At 42.5% G+C, this 19,023-nt stretch overlaps 2 protein-coding genes across 7 annotated transcripts; one reads left to right on the forward strand and one right to left on the reverse strand.

Annotated features, from left to right (window-relative positions):
* The first annotated feature begins 807 nt into the window (after positions 1 to 807).
* On the forward strand, positions 808 to 4,664 carry LOC124145125. Its single transcript, XM_046514805.2, has 3 exons — positions 808 to 924; positions 2,918 to 3,062; positions 4,415 to 4,664. The coding sequence occupies exons 1-3, from the start codon at positions 883 to 885 to the stop codon at positions 4,597 to 4,599; spliced, it is 372 nt and encodes a 123-aa protein (XP_046370761.2). The 5' UTR covers positions 808 to 882; the 3' UTR covers positions 4,600 to 4,664.
* Positions 4,665 to 7,187: 2,523 nt separating this feature from the next.
* LOC124145148 (telomerase Cajal body protein 1-like) lies at positions 7,188 to 19,001 on the reverse strand. 6 transcript variants are annotated; one of them, XM_046514837.2, is made up of 13 exons: positions 18,906 to 19,001; positions 17,973 to 18,254; positions 16,595 to 17,246; positions 15,606 to 15,704; positions 14,237 to 14,345; positions 13,266 to 13,354; positions 12,661 to 12,751; positions 11,128 to 11,260; positions 10,922 to 11,011; positions 10,332 to 10,450; positions 9,060 to 9,163; positions 8,448 to 8,600; positions 7,188 to 7,414 (listed from the first exon to the last, which is right to left on the reverse strand). In XM_046514837.2, exons 2-13 carry the CDS (start codon positions 18,181 to 18,183, stop codon positions 7,237 to 7,239), a joined length of 2,028 nt encoding a protein of 675 aa, XP_046370793.2. In that variant the 5' UTR covers positions 18,184 to 18,254; positions 18,906 to 19,001; the 3' UTR covers positions 7,188 to 7,236. The 6 variants fall into 6 exon arrangements, with proteins under 6 accessions (XP_046370793.2, XP_046370791.2, XP_048247129.1 ...); XM_046514835.2 differs by having other exon boundaries at positions 18,789 to 18,996; XM_048391172.1 differs by having other exon boundaries at positions 18,833 to 18,994.
* Positions 19,002 to 19,023: the final 22 nt, after the last annotated feature.

Below are 19,023 nucleotides of genomic sequence, written 5' to 3' on the forward strand. Positions count from 1 at the left end.
ATATTGTTATTGCTTCACACAAGAAACAAACCCTTTGCATATCTGAGTGGTCAAAATGTCGCATTGTCGCGCTATAATAGACACTGTCTGCTGGTTTTTGTAAGGGCAGCACCGCGACAAAGCCCCTATAAAATTTCCATAAGATAGGCCACCCAATATCCTATTCTTACTTGCCCCATATGTCCGGAAGCGCCACCGCTGGATCATTACTGTTTGTTTGTTTCTTCTTCTTTTTTCATTTAGTCGCCTATCACTCGGATCCCCAATTGGGGTGTGTATTGTTAAGATAGTCTAAATCAATAGGCAATACTATACATCCTTGTTTCGTTAATCCGGACATGTGTTACTCCGGACCATTTCACTGGAAACTGTATCACTTCTTTGAGTGGCATTTAGAAGTTGGAATGGTAACTAAGACAAAATTGTTATGGATTAGCAACTTCTTAGTATCCTTGTGTTAATCCCATACCCATCAATCACTGTACATCAACCCTATCTCTTGTATAAACTTGTTTATCATAACTACCTATCAATCAGTGTACATCAACCTTATCTGTTATATAAACATCTATCTATTGTTATGTATATATATCATGCTCATACCTAGTTTGTACATCATTTGCTTGATAACGGTGTTAGAATCTACACCGAAACGTCGCCCAATTGTAATAAAGAAGTTGCTGATCCATAACAATTTTGCCTTAGTTAGGAAACTGTATCGTCTGGATGAACGAGGGTGTATTCTACTTTAACACCTGTTATTGTTAATACGTCACATTTAATCTCAGGACACTTCTCTCAACCTCCAGATAACCCACTTTTACCTATCTCTGACCTATAACCTAGGAACAAGTCAGATTTTTTCCACAGATTTCGGCAAACATGGCTCCAACATATGTATCTGGATTATTGCTAACTCTTCTCGTAAGTTCACCTTCTGAAACTAGATCAATACTAAGTTTGATTAACACAAACAAAGAGCTATTGTAGCCACTGTTTAAATTTCATATTTATTATTATTTTCCCTCATAACCATAATTTGAAGGAACTCGGTCGCAGATAACAATTATCGCCAACCCGAAAGCCCAGATTTATATACATGTACAACTTAAAGAACACCAGACTTTTTTTCTTCTTAATCTGTCATGGCTGGTGGGTATTGCATAATACAACTTTTCAATTGTGGATGTTCTTTAACTTGTTTTGAGTAGTATATATTGAATATTTCGTCACAATGTTTCACATGTACCAGACATGTGTCTGTTGCGCTACCGAATGCTCTTTTAAGTAAGTGAATGAGTGACTTTCTACAGTAGTCCACTTGCATAACGGCGTGCTTACACGCTACGGTGCTTACAAGCTAAGAATCACAATCAGTGCTAATATGGGGCTCCAAACCACGATCATAAGATTCTGACACGCCTAAGGGGCGCAACTCGGAACACGAACTGTGGCGCTTGAGACAACTGGACCACCCGTGTCTCAACTATAAAGTCATCGGTGTCGTCCCGAAGTGTCTCAAATCTAAAATAGAGGTAATTTGGGGATAAGAAACTTCGATGCTATCAAGTATTTTCCCTGGTTCGGGGTCGGTTAAGGACCTTTGCACTAAGTACTTTCGACATTTCGGTGCTGTCTAAAGAAACCAAGACATATACATATACAGTCACCGTTAATTAATTCAGTGTAACAGCCAGCACGAGTGTATGTCTTCTCTGCTTCCACGAAGTGTGTACAGCTGGTTGAAAACGGATAGAATGTTCCGTCGCCGTCAATCACTTCACAACTTACTTGAATGTTCCAATTTCGTGGCAAAGACAAGTGTCCTCTTGCCGTCCCTATCGTCGCCAATCAGACATCATCGCCACAGTTACTTCGCGCCTTCTGGTTCAAATTCAGCTCGGGTCCTAGGAAAGTTCGGAATAGTCTTGTGTCTGACACGGTACATGATTCGAACAGTGGAATGTTCTGAACAGAGCTCCAGGTGACTTTTTTTAGCAATTGGGTTTTTAGGTTATAGGTTATAGGTTATAGGGTTTTCCCCAAAATTAGTGAACATTCAAACTGTCCTGCAGATTTCGGTCGATTGCAGAATTTCTAAAGCATGTGCACGCCAATTCGTTGTTAACAGAAATTTTCCGGATCTTTTCATGTTTTTAATCAAGGTGCTGTCGTGATTTGATGCACTTCGTGATGTAACACTCGTTTTATCGCTATATAGATCTTGATTATCGATCAGTACGTCTTGACTTGGCGTCGCCATTTTGTTTAAAACAAATGCAAGTGATACGAGAGGTGGAATCTGATTGGTCCAAAGGAGAGGCTTAGTTAGGGACACAACTCGTAGTAACTCGAATACCAGCCTGGATGGGAAACTGGACTTCTAAAATCAGTTAACTCTCTTGCCTCGGGAAGATGGTTTTTGTGGATTTTATGTTCAGTTAACTCTCTTGCCTCGGGAAGATGCATGTATGGTTGTTTGTTTGTTGCTTACCGCCGCACTCAGCAATATTCCACTATATGACAGCGGTCTGTAAATAATCGAGTCTGGACCAGATAATCCAGTGATTGATATCATGAGCATCGATCCACGCAATTGAGATACGATGACATGCATCAACCCAGTCAACGAGCCTGACCACCCGATCCTGTTAGTCGCCTCTTTCGACAAGCATTGGTTCTTTAAGACGTATTCTACCCCGGATCTTCACGGGACCCGTAGTATGTATACAGTACATGTGTACCAGGTTGTTATAATTATCAACTCACGTGATTTGATAAAGTGTTGGACACTCTAGTTAAAAATTGTCTTTTTATTCTTTTCTACTGTATGCAAGATCAAAGAGTGTAGTTGACGTGCGTATTTACCCTGATAATGTCATCAACAATATTTCCGTTTCCATTATGTTGGCTTCAGGTGCCGGTGGTAGCATGCAGTGTGTTGAGCCGTCTTCCTGTACAACAGGTGTGTATGGCCGACACTGACTGTGCCCAGAACGAATGCTGTGGGAAACGGACCGGCCCTCTGATTGTAAGCAAACGTCAGCTCAGCTCCATACAGGGTACGTACATAATGGCATGCGTTTACAGCAGATACATCTGTGAAGCCATTCTGGTTAGAGTGAGTGAGTATGGTTTTACGCCGCTTTGAGCAATATTCCAGCAATATCACGGCGGGGGACACCAGAAAGGGGTTCACACATTGTATCCATGTCGGGAATCAAACCAGGGTCTTCGGCGTGACGAGCGAACGCTGCAACCACAAGGCTACCCGACCGCCCCTAGGTTGGTTAGCCCGAAGAGAATAAAGATAAATATTTCAACATCAAAGTGCGACTATGTTCCATTGTCTTCTTAGAATAGGTCTTCAGCAACCCATGCTTGCAATAAGAGGCGACTATGCTTAGCGTAAGAGGCGACTAACGGGATCAGGTGGTCAGGCTGCTCACTTGGTTGATGCATGTTGATACTCATGATGTCAGTCACTGGATTGCCTGGTCCAGACTCGACTATTTACAGGCCGCCGTCATATTGCTGGAATATTGCCGAGTGTAGTGTTAAACAACAAACAAACATACAAACTTGTGTCAGTAGGGAAACAAAGCGATTTGTAAACGACGTGAATGAGACATATTCTTGGCCTGGCAAGTTACCTAAGCAAGTAACTCCCGACACACGCTAAACAATCCACATGGATGCTCTTCGTAAAGCATTTAATGAGTGAGTGAGAATACTTTTAACCGCTAGGCTACCCTATCGCCTCAAGCAATATCACAGTGGGGGACGCCAGAAATGGGCTTCACAAATGTAAATTGTTAATAACATGACATGCTACATTTTTTTAGAGTTTGACGTTTTCTACACGATGAGTGACCCTGTCTACGCTTTTCACCCACGAGTGTCTGTACTACCAATAAGATACATCAAAAATTCATACACGTTTTCTACTTGACCGTTGTTTTTAAATGTATTGAAGGGCAACTGAGCTGCATAAAGGTAAAGGGGGCAGAGGGATTTGACCTTCATAAAGTCCTCTTTAGTGTTCAGACCCGCCGATCGACAGAAAGTCAAAGAATCTGTATAGCAATATTGACCTTCCATACCATTTGGTTAAACACTCATGTTCAAAGGAGTAGCCCTCTGATTTTTGCAGTTTTCCATAAAGTGGTGTGTTTTCATGAATTGAGAATAATCAAAACTCTTGTCACATCTCACGACAATGAGCTGTTGAGAACGTATCACACAGTATTTTAAATTAGAAGACTATTGGTATGCTAAGGCCGCTTCTTGTGGAACTGAAATGGTTAATGTAAGGTTTACGAAAAGCTTGACGAGAGGGTATAAAGACTGACCATTAAATGGCCATGTATAGCGTGTAATAATCCAATAATTATAAACGTGTTGTCTTCCACAGGAACATGCAAGCCGTACTTACACGAAAATGAGTGGTGCTATGGTCAGTGGAAACAAAATGGCGACTGCGGCTGCGCTCCGTCGCAGACGTGCCAGTATTTCCCGCCGACCACACCCACACTCATCCAAGCCATTGGGAAACGCCGACCAGCGCCTGGGGAATACCTCTGTAAACACAAGCAGTGAGATATATAATATATACATATGTAAACTGGGACCCAAAATAAAATGTTTCCGATTATAAATGCCAACGAAGTAGTATTTTGGTAACATGTAATAAGTACATGGCAAGGGCGGATCCAGCATCTCATTGTCGTAAGAGGCGACTAACGGGATCTTGTGGTCAGGCTCACCGACTTGGTGGATGCCTATCATCGTTTCTCAACTGCGTACTTCGATGCTCATGATGCCAATCAATATTTGTCTGGTCCAGACTCGATTATGCACAGGCCGCCATCACATCTGGAGTAGTGCTGGGTGCCGTGTAAAACAACACACGAACGAATATTGCAGTCATTGAACACTGTGTTGTGGGGTGGTCTCAGTCTATTAGTCCGTGGTTTGCCTGGCTCGATTATGTACCGGCTGCCAACGAATTTCAGGTTTGTACGAATAATTACACATTTCAAAGCATACACAAGCTGATAAAATCTGATCTGTTGCTCTGATAGTATACTCCTCTGGTTGACGATTTGAGGATACCACAATTGTAGTCCGGTCGATCTGAACGAAATAAATCAAACACAGAAAAGAAATATATGCTCAATTGCGCCCCTCACTGGGTTTAGATGCCACGTTGGTCAGAAACAACAGGATGCATACAACATCACAACAATGTAACAGCACGGCTTTATTATTTGCATTTGGAACTTGCCAATCATATTCTTGATTATATTGGAGACATAGCAATCACATTTTCGTGTTTGAATGCTTTGCTCACTCGTACGGAGAATTTAGAATCCCGACGTTGATTACCTGATTAGAAAGTTGATCTTATGCTAGCTCTCCTCCCAGCTTCGGGCAGACAGGGACGCATATATGAAGTAAAAGGTCTGATAAGGGAAGTTTGTTAAATGGACTTTGATTTATGCACTCTTGTCAGATAAATAAGGTTGTCTCGATCCTTCATTAAAAAAGTATTTCAGTTATATCATGGGTGTCAGCCAGGTGTAGGGGAAAAGCCTTAAGTTTCCTACACTGTAGTGTGATGAAATCCACAGGCACTGGTATGGTCCTGACAAACCAATAGTCATCAGGCCGAATCTGGGACTCGAACCCAGGATCCCAGGACAGTGGACACCATTGGGACATACACTAGTGATTGAGTTATACTATGGTTTTAGCAATATTCCATCAATATCATGGCAGGGACACCAGAAATGGGCTTCACATGGAACCCCCAATGATACCAAGAATAGGTGAGGTGAAATGGGGTTTAACGTTGTGTCCAAGATTATTGCACTTATATAGCGACCTGCATGCACCTGTGTGCGTCTGTGTGGTTGCTTGTACTAGTTGGGAGACTGATGTCGATTTATAGTGCTACCATGCCGCAGTTTTAACATGAATACCCACTCAGATACAGTTCACTGACTCCGAGACGTCCAGTCCTTGTTTTAGCCCCTTAATGCCAAGCACCAGACATAGTAAAATCAACAAGTACAATCTTTTAACGTTTTTGGTATGACGCGGGCGGGGATCGAACCCCGGCCTTACGTTGTTTACCGCCACAGTCAGCAATATTCCAGCTATATGACGGCGGTCTGTAAATAATCTGGACCAGACAATCCAGTGATTCACATCATGAGCATCGATTCTCGCAATTGGGATACGATGACATGCATCAACCAAGTCAGCGAACCTGACCACCTGATCCCGTTAGTGGCCTCTTACAAGCACAGTCGCCTGGACCTCAAGCATGTGTTGCTGAAGACCTATTCTAACCCGGATTTAAATGTTGAGTTGTATATCTAACACTAGAAGATGAGGTGAGGAGAAATGGGTAAAGAGTGGTGATTAATTTGGTATGATGCGGCTGCGCAACAACCAACGACCTTGTGCCCTGTGTGCAGACGCTCTATCCACTAGACTAAGCGGAGGTTAAAATTCTAGTAGGAACAATATGACGACAGCAGGACCCAAAAGGAAACTTGTGCTGTGAATCACAATCAACGAACGTTGGGCATCTTTACTTGGGGGAGGGGGGGTTGTAACACTGCCAGCAGGGCACCCCTATCTCGGGGAGGGGCAGTGCACATTCAACGTGGTGGAGGAGTCACACAATGCTCGCAGTTCAACTCTTCCGGGTGTGAGATAGACATGTGAAGGCGAAGGCTGAAGATCCGGGGTAGAACAAGTCTTCAGCAACCCATGCTTGTCATAAGAGGCGACTAGCAGGTTCGGATGGTCAGGCTCGCTGACTTGGTTAATGCATGTCATCGTGTCCCAATTGTGTTAATCACTGTGTTGTCTGGTCGAGAATGGATTATTTACAGAGCGCAATCATATAGGTGGAATATTGCCGATTGGGGCGTTAAACAACAAACAAACAAACAAATGCTAATACACACCTGAGCCCAATCCACAAAGCGATCGTAGTGCAATGGCTGTCGTAAGTCTGCAATAAAAGATGGGGAGTTACGTTCTCCTTAGCACTATGATCACTCTGTGGAACAGGACCCAAATGGATAAACGTACCAGTTGATCTGTCACCCTTGCCTGCAGCTAGCTTGGCTTAGGAAATTACAGTCTAAATTAAAACTCAAAGAAACATATCATATTCATATAAGTTTATTCATACAATGTACAATGCATGTGAAGACATCACGAGGAGGGGGCTTGGTCAGTTGACTGAGGGTAATACCATAGACGGAGGCTGTAGTCGATGCTGCTGCTGCTGCTGCTGGGTGCTGTCTCTGTGTCCGAGTCGTCACTGTCGCCAAGTGCGGGGTAGTGCCTCTGTCCAGAGGTGGTGCACATCAAAGGCATCGTCCGGTGAACACTGAAACACAAAACACAATGGAACACAATGGAACACAATGGTACACAATAGAACACAATGGTACAAAAGGTATAATGATTAAACAAGGTCTTACTGTACTGTAACATAATGTAACCAGGCATCACTCACTATGACTGTAACTGGGTACATTTGTCACAAGGTAACCGTGGTAACACAAGGTAACGGTAATATTGTCACAACATAACAATGGTAACAAGATACCAGGGTAATATTGTCACAAAATGTAACCATGGTAACGGTAATATTGTCACACAACATAACCATGGTAACAAGGTACCAGGGTAATATTGTCATACAACGTAACCATGGTAACACAAGGTAACAGTGTAATATTGTTAACAATAGGTAACACTGTAACACAAACTAGAACAGGTAATACTGTCATGGAACATAACACAATAACCTCAGTTACAAAAAGTAACACAAGGTAGCAAAGGTAACACAATGTAACACTGACACATGGTAACTGACAACCATAAAAATTTCCAGTCCCACCCAAATTTTGTCAATCCCAATTTTGAACAAATACATATCGTATGAAAATTACTTGGTCTTAATTCTTTCAACATCAATTTCAATGCAGTTTACTTCATGGCTGACAATCTACACATCATTCACACAAAGTTTAATCACAATTTTCTCTTTTACTCTGAATATTTCACTTTGGTTCAAGACTAAGTCACTAAAATAAAAATATTTTACCTGGAAGCAAAGTGAAAGATTATTTGATTGCACTGAAAATAGACAACAGAAAAACCCTGATGATAACAGACGAGCTGACTCCATTTGAAAGTATACTTTCTTGACTATCGACGATGTTTTGTTCAACAACAAAGCCTTACAAGATACGTCATTTGCCGGTCCACAGGGACTGGCAGTCCCAAGCATTACCGGTCCAAGCCTTATTTTACCGGTTAAAAACTGGTAACCGGTAAGCAGGAACACTGATAAAGTAACACGTTGAGTGAGTGAGGCAGTGGGTGAGTGGGTGAGTGGGTGAGTGAGTGAGTACCTGAGGCCGTTGACCACGTCGGTGTGTGCCTGGTAGTTCAGCACTGGCTTGAGGAGGGGCTCATCATCCGGCATCCCAGTCTCGGGGGGCTGTAGGGTATCCCAGATACTCACAGTGCCGTCATGGTTACCAGAAAATAGGTATCTCCCAGTGCTGAAATAGACAACGGTCTGAGTGACTTGGTTTTGATAGTCTGATGTCGTATAAATGTGAACAAACAAGTCAAGCACTTTCATCAAAATGCACATACGCTGAGCGCCAGACAAGGTAACAACAAGTACCAACTTTTAACATCTTTAGGTATGACGCGGAGGGGGATCAAATCCCTGACCTTCCGCTCTTCGGGAAGACGATCTACCACTAGACCACAGCGGCGGTCGACAAGGGGAGGGAGGCCAGGGATTTTTTCAAGGGAAAACTTAATATTTCCTCAGGTTTACAAAACAAGAATACATGTTCACTAAACATGTAGGATGTCCTGAAAAAGCGTTTTGTAAAAAACAACAATTCTTCAGCTCCCACCATTCCAAAAAATATTGCATGTCTTGGAGCAGTAACTAAAAATATGCTCTCAAAGAAAACCGAAGAATATTCCTGATTTCATCAACCCACCTGTCCAGGTCGAAGTATATTCGCTGGTTAGTCTGTACTTGTCTCATGGCAACAAACAAAATATTTCCCGGCTTTCTCAAATCCCAGCAAACAATTTCAGGATCCTGCAAAGAAAACAAAGTCACTTTTGTTGTTTGTTGTTTTACAACACAAGTATTGCTGTATGACAGCAGCTTAACAATAATTAAGTCAATTGAAACCAGTGATTGATAGCATGAGCAACGTTCAATGTCGTGGGGGTAGGCTGACCTGCAGTCAAGCAAGCCACTGATACTGACCCCCCAATCCGTCTGTGTGAGTGAGTGTTGTATAACACTGTACTCTATATTCCATCGGGGCGGTCGGGTAGCCTAGTGGTTCAAGCGTTCGCTCGTCAAGCCGAAGACCCTTGTTCGATTCCCAACATGAGAACAATGTGTGAAGCCCATTTCTGGTGTCCCCGCCGTGATATTGCTGGAGTATTGCTAAAAACGGCATAAAACGATACTCACTCATTCACTCACTCTATATTCCAGCTGTATAACCGCGGCCAAATAATAATCATGTCTGTACCGGACAATCCAGTGAATGTTGTGATCAACGACCCACGTCGTCCAGGAATGATGACATCCAAGTCCATCCTGAGAATCTGATGCAGTAAGTCTCTTACGACAATTCATCGAGAGTGAGCAAGTGAGTGTGGTTTTTATGTCACTTTTAACAATATTCCAGCAATATTAAAGCAGGGGAAACCAGAAATTGGCTTTACACATTGTACCTATGTGGGGAATCGAACCCGAGCATTCAGCGTGACGAGCAAACGCTTTAACCACTAGGCTGTGTGTGTCTGCGTCCGTGTCTGTATGTGTCTGTGCATGTGTCTTGTTTGTGTGCATGTATGTTTATCTGTGTGTGTCAGTGTGTCTATGTGTCTGTGCATGTGTCTGTGTGCCTGTTTGCAACTGTGCTCAACAACACGCCGGCCAAATGAGTAAACGATCCATGCTGTGCCACCTGATCCATTTATTTGCCATCACATTTTGTTGCAAGTGTTGCAACTCTACACAGTCAATTCCAGTACCTTCAATGACTGCGTCGAACGTGCCCCCTCATGCCTTAACAATCAAGTCCTTGAAGAAACCAATTTGTAATTTTCAATTTGTCATCACAGAAAAGGATTACAGAAATACCTTATGAAATAGATGTACAGCATCAGTATCAGTGTCTACAACCTCACTAAGCTCGGCATCAGACAGAAGTAGGACTATTTATATACACAAAACCATCAGTCACCTTTCTTCCTCCACTATACAGCTTGTTGCCATCAGGGGAAAACATGATGTGAGTTACTCCCCCTTGCTGACCTTGAAACATGCAGGCCATGTCACCTTTTGGTTCATGATACAGAGCAACTGAAAAAGATATTGTCAAACTTTAGAAAATAAATATCCCTCATCTAGATATTAAAGGTATATATCATGTTTTTTTCAAAATTCAAATTTGCCTCTATCATACCTGATATTATAGGACCGAAGAGGCAGGTAATTCTAATATTTTGCAGGTATATTTTACAAGGTTTATTCTTTTATCTTTTTCTGAAAGATATATCATACAAAAAACCCAAATTCATAATTTATATAAGAATAATAACAACAACAACAATAATAGAGATTTTGATACTTAGTTTTATTTTATTTGCATTGAATGCAATCTCAAAATATGGCATTCAAATACTTCTGAATTTAAGAAAAGAAATAACTAAAACAAAACACCTTTTTTTAACAACATGTTTTTTCTGCCAATTTGCCTGCCAGGGGTCACTTAGTTTAGAATGTTGGACAAACCCCTGCCAGATGGTTGAAGTGTGAACCGTATCTACTCACCACTTCTAGAATACGAGCTGGCAGCATACAGGCCCTGCTCTGTGGGGCTCACAGCAATACAAGAGATAATCCCGCACTGGCCTTGTTTAGCTGTGTAAGGGTAAACACATCTTTAGTTTCAACTGTCTCAACATAAGGGCAACAAATAAACATGTTTAAGATCTATATTCCAGCCAGTAACAGTCTTAACATTGATGTACACTTACCATATGTTGGTCTACTGTGGAAGTCCCGTCCCGGGCGAGCTGTGTCGAACACTCGGATCATCTTGTTGAAGCCGGTGTACAGCTTCCTGCCATCCGGACTGAAGGCCAGACTGTGAGCTGCCGTCACCTCATCCTGCAGGACATACGGGTAATATGGAGGTGAAGGTCATACATAACATACAGGTCATATGGAGGTGAAGGTCATACAGAACAAAGAGGTCATATTGGGGTCAAGGTCATACAGATTTAACAGGTCATATGAAGGTGAAGGTCATATTGGGGTAAAGGTAATACATAACATACAGGTCATATGGAGGTGAAGGTCATACAGAACATACAGGTCATATGGAGGTGAAGGTCATATGAGACATGCAGGTCATATAGGGTTTAGATCATACAGAACAAACAGGTGATATGGAGGTGAAGGTCATACAGAACAAAGAGGTCATATTGGGGTCAAGGTCATACAGATTTAACAGGTCATATGAAGGTGAAGGTCATATTGGGGTAAAGGTAATACATAACATACAGGTCATATGGAGGTGAATGTCATACCGAACATACAGGTCATATGGGGTCAAGGTCATACACAACATATAGTCATATGGGGTCAAGGTCATACAGAACAAACAGGTGATATGGAGGTGAAGTCATACAGAACAAACAGGTCATATTGGGGTCAAGGTCATACAGAACAAACAGGTGATATGGAGGTGAAGGTCATACAGAACAAACAGGTCATGTGGAGGTGAAGGTCATACGGGACATACAGGTCATATTGGGGTAAAGGTCATACAGGACATACAGGTCATATGGAGGTGAAGGTCATACAGAACATATAGGTCAAATGGGGGTCAAGGTCATACAGAACAGACAGGTCATGTAGAGGTGAAGGTCAAACAGAATGTACAGGTCATATGGAGGTGAAGGTCATACAGAACATACAGGTCATATAGGGGTGAAGGTCAAACAGAACATACAGGTCATGTGGATGTGAAGGTCATACAGAACATACAGGTATTATGGGGTAAAGGTCATACAGGTCATAAGGAGGTGAAGGTCAGACAGAACATACAAGTACTATTAGGGTGAAGGTCATACAGAACATACAGGTCATATAGGGATGAAGGTCAAACAGAACATACAGGTCATATGAGGGTAAAGGTCATACAAAACATACAGGTCATATGGAGGTGAAAGTCATACAGAACAAACAGGTCATATGGGGGTAAGGATATGGTTTAAAAAACATGAACTGTAATATTTCATGGCTCTCCTCTTATTGTTGTGATAAATTCACCCTCATCCAATCTTCGCAGTATAACTTTTTCATGACGCCCCCATTTTAATAGTGGGAACAACCTTGTGGTAACAGCATTAGACCCCTCTGGGCTTGGGGAACATAAAGGTTGGTATATCAACATCTTGAGGTGGACAACTTGGACATGGACCTCTAGGGACCAAAAGTAATGAACCTGATTCATAAAACAGACAAATAATTAAAAGATTAAAAGACATATTCCAGGTTCTCACCACTTGGTTGAATGCTCGGTATGAGCACCTGAGTTCTCCTGTGAAGGCGTCCCACATGTGTACAGGGGTCTCCCGACTCGTACTCACAAAGCTGAAAGTAATCAGGGTAAACATCATAACAAGGGTGTCAAAGAGTGAGTGAGTGTCTGTGTGAGTGAGTTTTCGGGTGGGAGAGTCTGCGTGATTGCTTAATTGCTTGATTGCTTGCTTGATTGCTTGCGTGCGTGCATGCGTGCGTGAGTGAGTGAGTGAGTGAGACAGTGAGTGAGTGAGTGAAGGGGGGAATCCATTCAAAGCCCTGGATCTGCCACTGATAGTAACCTCTCCATATTCAGCAATGTTCAGAAACACATCAAGCATCTAAAACACATTATGTTCAACGGACAAATCATTCAAATGAATTTTATCTCAATAGAAAGATTCAAAGGTCAAAATGAAGGCTATGAGTCAGTAACTGTAAGAATCAGGTCACAATATGTGAGAACGAAAATGTGTCATCCTACCGGGTACCCATTCACTGCTGGATGAACAGAAGCACATGTTGAACAAAGTCTCTTACCTAAGGAGACACACTGACAGTTACGTGGACAGACTGTATGACTTACCAGCAGGAAGTTGGGTCTGAGGAATGCATCATGGGATACCAGCAGAAGTCATAGATGAGTTCCGATTCTTTCATCTTCAGGGCTGGAACCTGGGCAGAAAGAACAACTTGTTTCAGCCATTCTTTGATTGGTTCTTTGTTGTTTAACGCCACAATCAGCAATATTCCAATTATATTAAAGAAATGGGTGTTTTAAACTTTTTTGAGTAGTATACCGTAAATCCGGACAGTTTTGTGAGCAGGAAAGTACTGTGAAAACTGCGAGTGACACACACACCCAATAGTTTCATGACACAGTTATTATTGCAGACCAACAACAAACAAGAGACATCAGGAGGCGTATTTATTGAATTCACTTCAACAAGTTGTCAAACCAGCCAGTACATGATTAAACAAATACTCCCTCACATCCTGTGTTTCCCTAATGACACGTAGCCACCTCGCGTCCAGTCTTATAGTCAAAGTTCCCTGACCTGCCACATCTCCTCAAGTTGCTGACATGACACCTACTAATCCAGACATACACCGGCCAGGCTATTCTGTTAGATAAACACGCTACTCCGACCCCAATGTCAACTACAACAACACACGCATCTATAATGCCAATCAAATATATAAGTAATGCCCATCCAATAATTGACATGCATCTATAGTTAAAAATCATTGACAGATGCTGAGTCACCATTTCATCATGCCGCTTCCTGCTAATTAAATATAACACCTGCCTTAAGTAGCTTTGATATTTGGTAGTCTTTTCCAAATTCCAAATTTCTCAAAATTAAAAAAAGCAACCCTAACCCCCCCCAGGTGGCCTCACCTTTTGGACACACCCTCCTTGGCTATCTCACTAAATGGCCAGGCGGGCCTGTGTGCGAAACATGCATAATGTCGGAAAGCGCCCATGAAACAATGTTAAATTTCCAATAGTAAGAAGTGAGGAAGTTCTAGATTTACAGCATACAGGTGACTCACCATGTCCTCGGGAATATCCTGGACATCGGTGTACACGCCCTCTGGAAGGTTGAAGAGACGGAGGATGTTGTCGTTGGAGTTGGTCAGGATGCAGGCACCATCAGGGGACCTGGGCATGTGATACACAAGCGAACGTCTCAGTTTGGACAAGATTCTTGTAATTACTAACTGTTTAACATCCAGCATGTAGACTGGAGATGTGTTTGTTTGTTGTTTAACACCACACTCAGCAATATTCCAGCTATTTGACGACAGCCTGTGAATAATCCTGTGATTCAACACAATTTGACGTTCATAGGTTTTTCACGAGACCTTGTTCTTGAAATGATGTAAACACTGACATTCCTGGGGAATCCCCTGAGAATTCCCTAGCATGAATACATACAGAAGCGTTCTTTCTGATCATTTAGACCCTTTAATCTAGCATACATTGAGGAACGTCAGAGAGTTTGACAGCATGATTATTGTCGAATGTCCTCGCTATGACCCATCCTAGTGAACAAAACGAAGAAATGCACATCCAAACTATCGTAGTATCAACTCGTTCATACAGTTTGGCCCTCACTCTATGAAGGTTCATACTCCAATGAAGTTAATTCTTAATTGCAAGTCTTTGGCGTAGAAAGAATGTAAGGCTGTTTGTAAAACTACATTGTTTATGTAGATTGCATGTCAACATGTCAGTGACGTTTCCAGGCTCATAAGCGGCGGTCGGGTAGCCTAGTGGTTAAAGCGTTCACTTGTTACCCGAAGACCCGGGTTCGAATCCCATCATGGGTACAATGTGTAAGGCCCATTTCTGGTGTCGCCCGCCGTGATATTGCTGGAATATTGCTAAAAGTGGCGTAAACCATACTCATTCACTCACTCCAGTCTCATAAGAAATATATATTTAAAGTATCAGTGTTTGATTATCTTCAATCTACCATTGTAATCCCCACAATAAGGCTTCTAAATTCGTGATAAATTCTGAGCATCAGTTAATTTTTCGGAAATCATGTGAAGCATGCCTTAAGTCATCACTACGGGACCCCCATGTACTTGCCTTGGACCCCCAAACAATACTCCTGAGAGTCCATGGAAATAGAGACACCCTGGTAAATCCCCATCTTACACATCAACCTGTGCCAATCTCGTTTCCTTCGACTTTGGTAGTGGACAAACCCCTCCACACAGACAGACAGACTGCTGCTGCCACTTCTTTAACCCATTGTGTTACCTGTTCCTAGTGTAAACCTAATTCTTTTATTTTTCATCGGCCTTGTGTGGTGATTTCCTGATTTCACAGTTTAGTTACATACAAACCAACTTCTGGGTTAACCTCTGTGTGTCCACTTGGAATTCACCTTGAAACAAGATACCAACTTACCACTTGCATCCCCGGAGGTAGTTCTCAGGCTGCTCAAACTGCCCCCAGCTTCCACACACCTGGTACGGAGTCGAGTCAAACACCAGGTCAGCTTCAGCACTGAAACACACAATCACTTAGTCGACAATCTTTACATGCTCAGGCCTAGAGCATCCACTCTCTCAGACAAGTCACCATCGCTCTATGATGTAAGATAATAAATGGATCATAGTTTGATCAGTTGTTAGCCAGAAAATCTTCATAGTAGGTGGGTAAAAAATTAAATTCTCTTGTACAAGTGCCACAACTACTGGAATAACTTGGTTTCAAAATAAGGCATGAAACTTCATGGGTCCTTGTCTTGACGGTAATGTGGAAAAAAACATAATGGGGTGCCTACATTCAAATATTAAACAGCAAACCTCAAGGTTTTCTCTTACTTTCAAACAGCAAAGAATGAGTGAGTGAGTGAGTGAGTTGGGTTTAATGCCGCTTTTAACAGTATTCCAGTTATATCACGATGTGTCAGCTAAATGCAGGAGGAAAGCCCGAAGTGATGCAGCTATCAGACTTTTACCACTTTGGTGAAACCCACAAGCACGGATATGGTGCTGACAAACCTAGAAACATAATCGGGTCGAACCGGGATTCAAACCCACAATCATAGGTTTCTGGCAGCCTGAGATGACTGGGCCATCCCTGCCCCCTAAACAGCAAGAAGAGTATTGCACTGACCATTTGTTCCAAGAACAATGTAGACAATCCAACAATCTATGCCACCTCCTTGGGAACTGGTCATATACTGAAGGGTGGGTGGGCCAGTAGAGGATTGGTTGGCCTGTTTCAACGCCAACCCTCCCAACCTCACCCTCCAGGCTCTATCCCTACGATGCCAAGCCAAAAAAGATTCATTGTGCAAAGATAAGGTATTCACTGCATTTGGTGGCCTCAAAAGTGGCTTAAACTGTTCCAATAAACTTATCTTCACTAGTAACCCTCTATGACTCTACCTTTCACTCGGGATGCTTGTAGCTTCCTTCTCAGCACAATCAAGGGGGATAACTCTGACATCCTCAGGTTTATCGTCTTGCCCATCAGGTTCCTCAGACTGCAGCTTTGCCCTCTTTGCTGATGGCACATCCTCGTGATCCACAGAATCTGACTTTTCTGGAATGTCTTCACTGACTGGCTTTCCAATCTGTTTAGAAGCTTCATGCTCGGATTGTTTTGTATTTCTCATAACTCTCGGCAAAAACATACTGGATGCAAAGCCTTGAGATGAAGGAATAACACTTGGAGAATCTGATTTATCCAATGAGCTGTGTTCTGATGGAGCCTCCTGGTCCATAGCTGAAGGAGGCTCTTGTTCTATGATGGATGGAGTCTCCTGTGAATGTTCTACGCCAAAAGGCTGGGTTCCTTGTGGGACAGAGAAGGTCTCGACCTCTTTGGATGGATACGAACCTCCGATTCCAAGCAAATCTTCTTCAGATGTATTGACTAACTTGGAAGGGTCCACTTTACCAGACAGGGTTATGTTGGATGATGTCTGGGATTCACATTTGGAAGAGTCTTGTGAGGGTAAGGCAGACAGTTCGTCCATCTTGTCTTGTTTGCTGACCACGTCATGTTCCTCAGGTTGACCTACAACTTCCTCACTCCCTAGAACAAACATAAAAAAGTCCATTCTCCTTGGGCATTGATAAGCAGGCAACTCTTTAGGATTAGCACTACATTGTTCGAGATTCTTCGTCAACTGTTGCTGGAACATATTCAGTTACAGTTTTTCCACCAATTCTACTTATTTAGACTGTTTATAATACACCAGAGTCCACTCACTAAGTGAATACTCATGGCGCTACATTATTATTAGACCCATGAAGATCCGAGTAAAATAGGTCTTCAGCAACCCATGCTTGCTGTAAAAGGTGACTATGCTTGTCGTAAGAGGCGACTAACGGGATCAGGTGATCAGGCTCGCTCGGTTGATGCATGTCATCATATCCCAATTGCGTGGATCGATGATCATGATGTCAATCACCGGATTGTCTGGTCCAGGTTTGATTATTTAGAGACCGCCGTCATATAGCTGGAATATTGCGAGTCCGGCGTTAAACAACAAACAAACAAACATTACTATTAATCAAGTCTTTGGATCAGTGTGCATTTCAATTTTATTCTTAGCTTCCTAGGGGTATACAAACCAATTGAAGCTGCCTACAAGGTGCAAGAAGGTCACAGTCACATTACTAATCATCCTACTGGGTACCCATTCACTGCTGGGTGAACATAGACATTATTTTGAACAAAGTCACTTGCCTAAGGAGACACCTCATGGAAAATGCACACATTAGTTTTTTGCATTGGTTTGGTTAATGTAGGACCCACCTTTTGGGGTGTGTTGTACATCTGGGGACTTCATCTCGACAGCATCCCCAGGTGTGGACCTGTTGTTGCCCTCTGACAGGGCTTGGTCAATGCCCTCCATCAGTTGCTGGGAGTTGAGTTCTGGTTGGGACTGACCTGTACTTGATTTCACTATGTCGTCTATGTCACATATCAGGGCTTGTGTGCTGGGCTGACTACTTTCCTCAGACATGACACTGGGTCTCAATGCTGTCTTCAGGCATTACAAACGGATCCTGTGGGTGTCTTCTTGTGGTTAAATTCCTGAAAACAAAGTGAATAAGTTTCAGCATGTCCTGTTAGTGAGTGAATGTTCTCAGTGTCTTAGACTGCAATATTCAAGCAGTGGACATATATCAGTATATGGTCTCTGATTCAAGGAATATTATCACGGCCTGTAAAATTGTCAAGTCTGGTAAAAACAAACTAGTGATTGACAGCATGAGGTACGACCCATGCACATTTCCAGTGTGAAAAGTAGACCAAGTTTAACATAGACCTTTGATTAAGATCGACTGAGCTGTAGGCTATGTGACACACACAGTTTTACGTAGCCGAGAGACGCAATGGGGTCCTACAGTCAAGACATGACCCTGTCTTTAACTGTAGGACCCCATCGCGGCTCTCGCCTAAGTTGTACCTATAATGACACCTAGGTAATTCTCACAATGGGCCACAATCAGCAATATCCCAGCAACATCACCGTGGTCCGTAAATAACCGACTTTGGGCCACGCTAACCAGTGGTTGACAGCATGAGGAACGATCAATCAATGATATTTAGAGAATGATAGCTGACCACTTCACAAATTGTTAACACCTGGCAGCTTTGTAGTCACTCACAATCTTCTATTTGTAATGCATTTATCGGTAAACTATTTCAAAACATGTTGACAGCACAATCTTTGTAGATTACATCCAATTTCCGCCGATAACGTTTTTCCTAAATTGTTTCAAGTATGCCTCCGCGCAAAAGGCACGTTGTTTACAATTTTCACAGAGTTACGTCCCTTACCACATTTTAACCAATCAAC

The sequence above is a fragment of the Haliotis rufescens genome, unplaced genomic scaffold (assembly GCF_023055435.1).
Source record: "Haliotis rufescens isolate VD_foot unplaced genomic scaffold, xgHalRufe1.0.p SCAF_9, whole genome shotgun sequence".
NCBI classification, from domain to species: domain Eukaryota; kingdom Metazoa; phylum Mollusca; class Gastropoda; order Lepetellida; family Haliotidae; genus Haliotis; species Haliotis rufescens.

Bases quoted from the DNA above. Each gene is read 5' to 3' on its own strand.
- LOC124145125 (XM_046514805.2), top strand. From the start codon at position 883: ATGGCTCCAACATATGTATCTGGATTATTGCTAACTCTTCTC. The intron at 925-2,917 runs GTAAGTTCACCT...TGTTGGCTTCAG, and splicing joins GATTATTGCTAACTCTTCTC to GTGCCGGTGGTAGCATGCAG. The intron at 3,063-4,414 runs GTACGTACATAA...TGTCTTCCACAG, and splicing joins TCAGCTCAGCTCCATACAGG to GAACATGCAAGCCGTACTTA.
- LOC124145148 (XM_046514837.2), bottom strand. From the start codon at position 18,183: ATGTCTGAGGAAAGTAGTCAGCCCAGCACACAAGCCCTGATATGTGAC. The intron at 14,346-15,605 runs GTAAGTTGGTAT...TCACATGCCCAG, and splicing joins TACCTCCGGGGATGCAAGTG to GTCCCCTGATGGTGCCTGCA. The intron at 12,752-13,265 runs GTAAGTCATACA...GATTACTTTCAG, and splicing joins TCAGACCCAACTTCCTGCTG to CTTTGTGAGTACGAGTCGGG.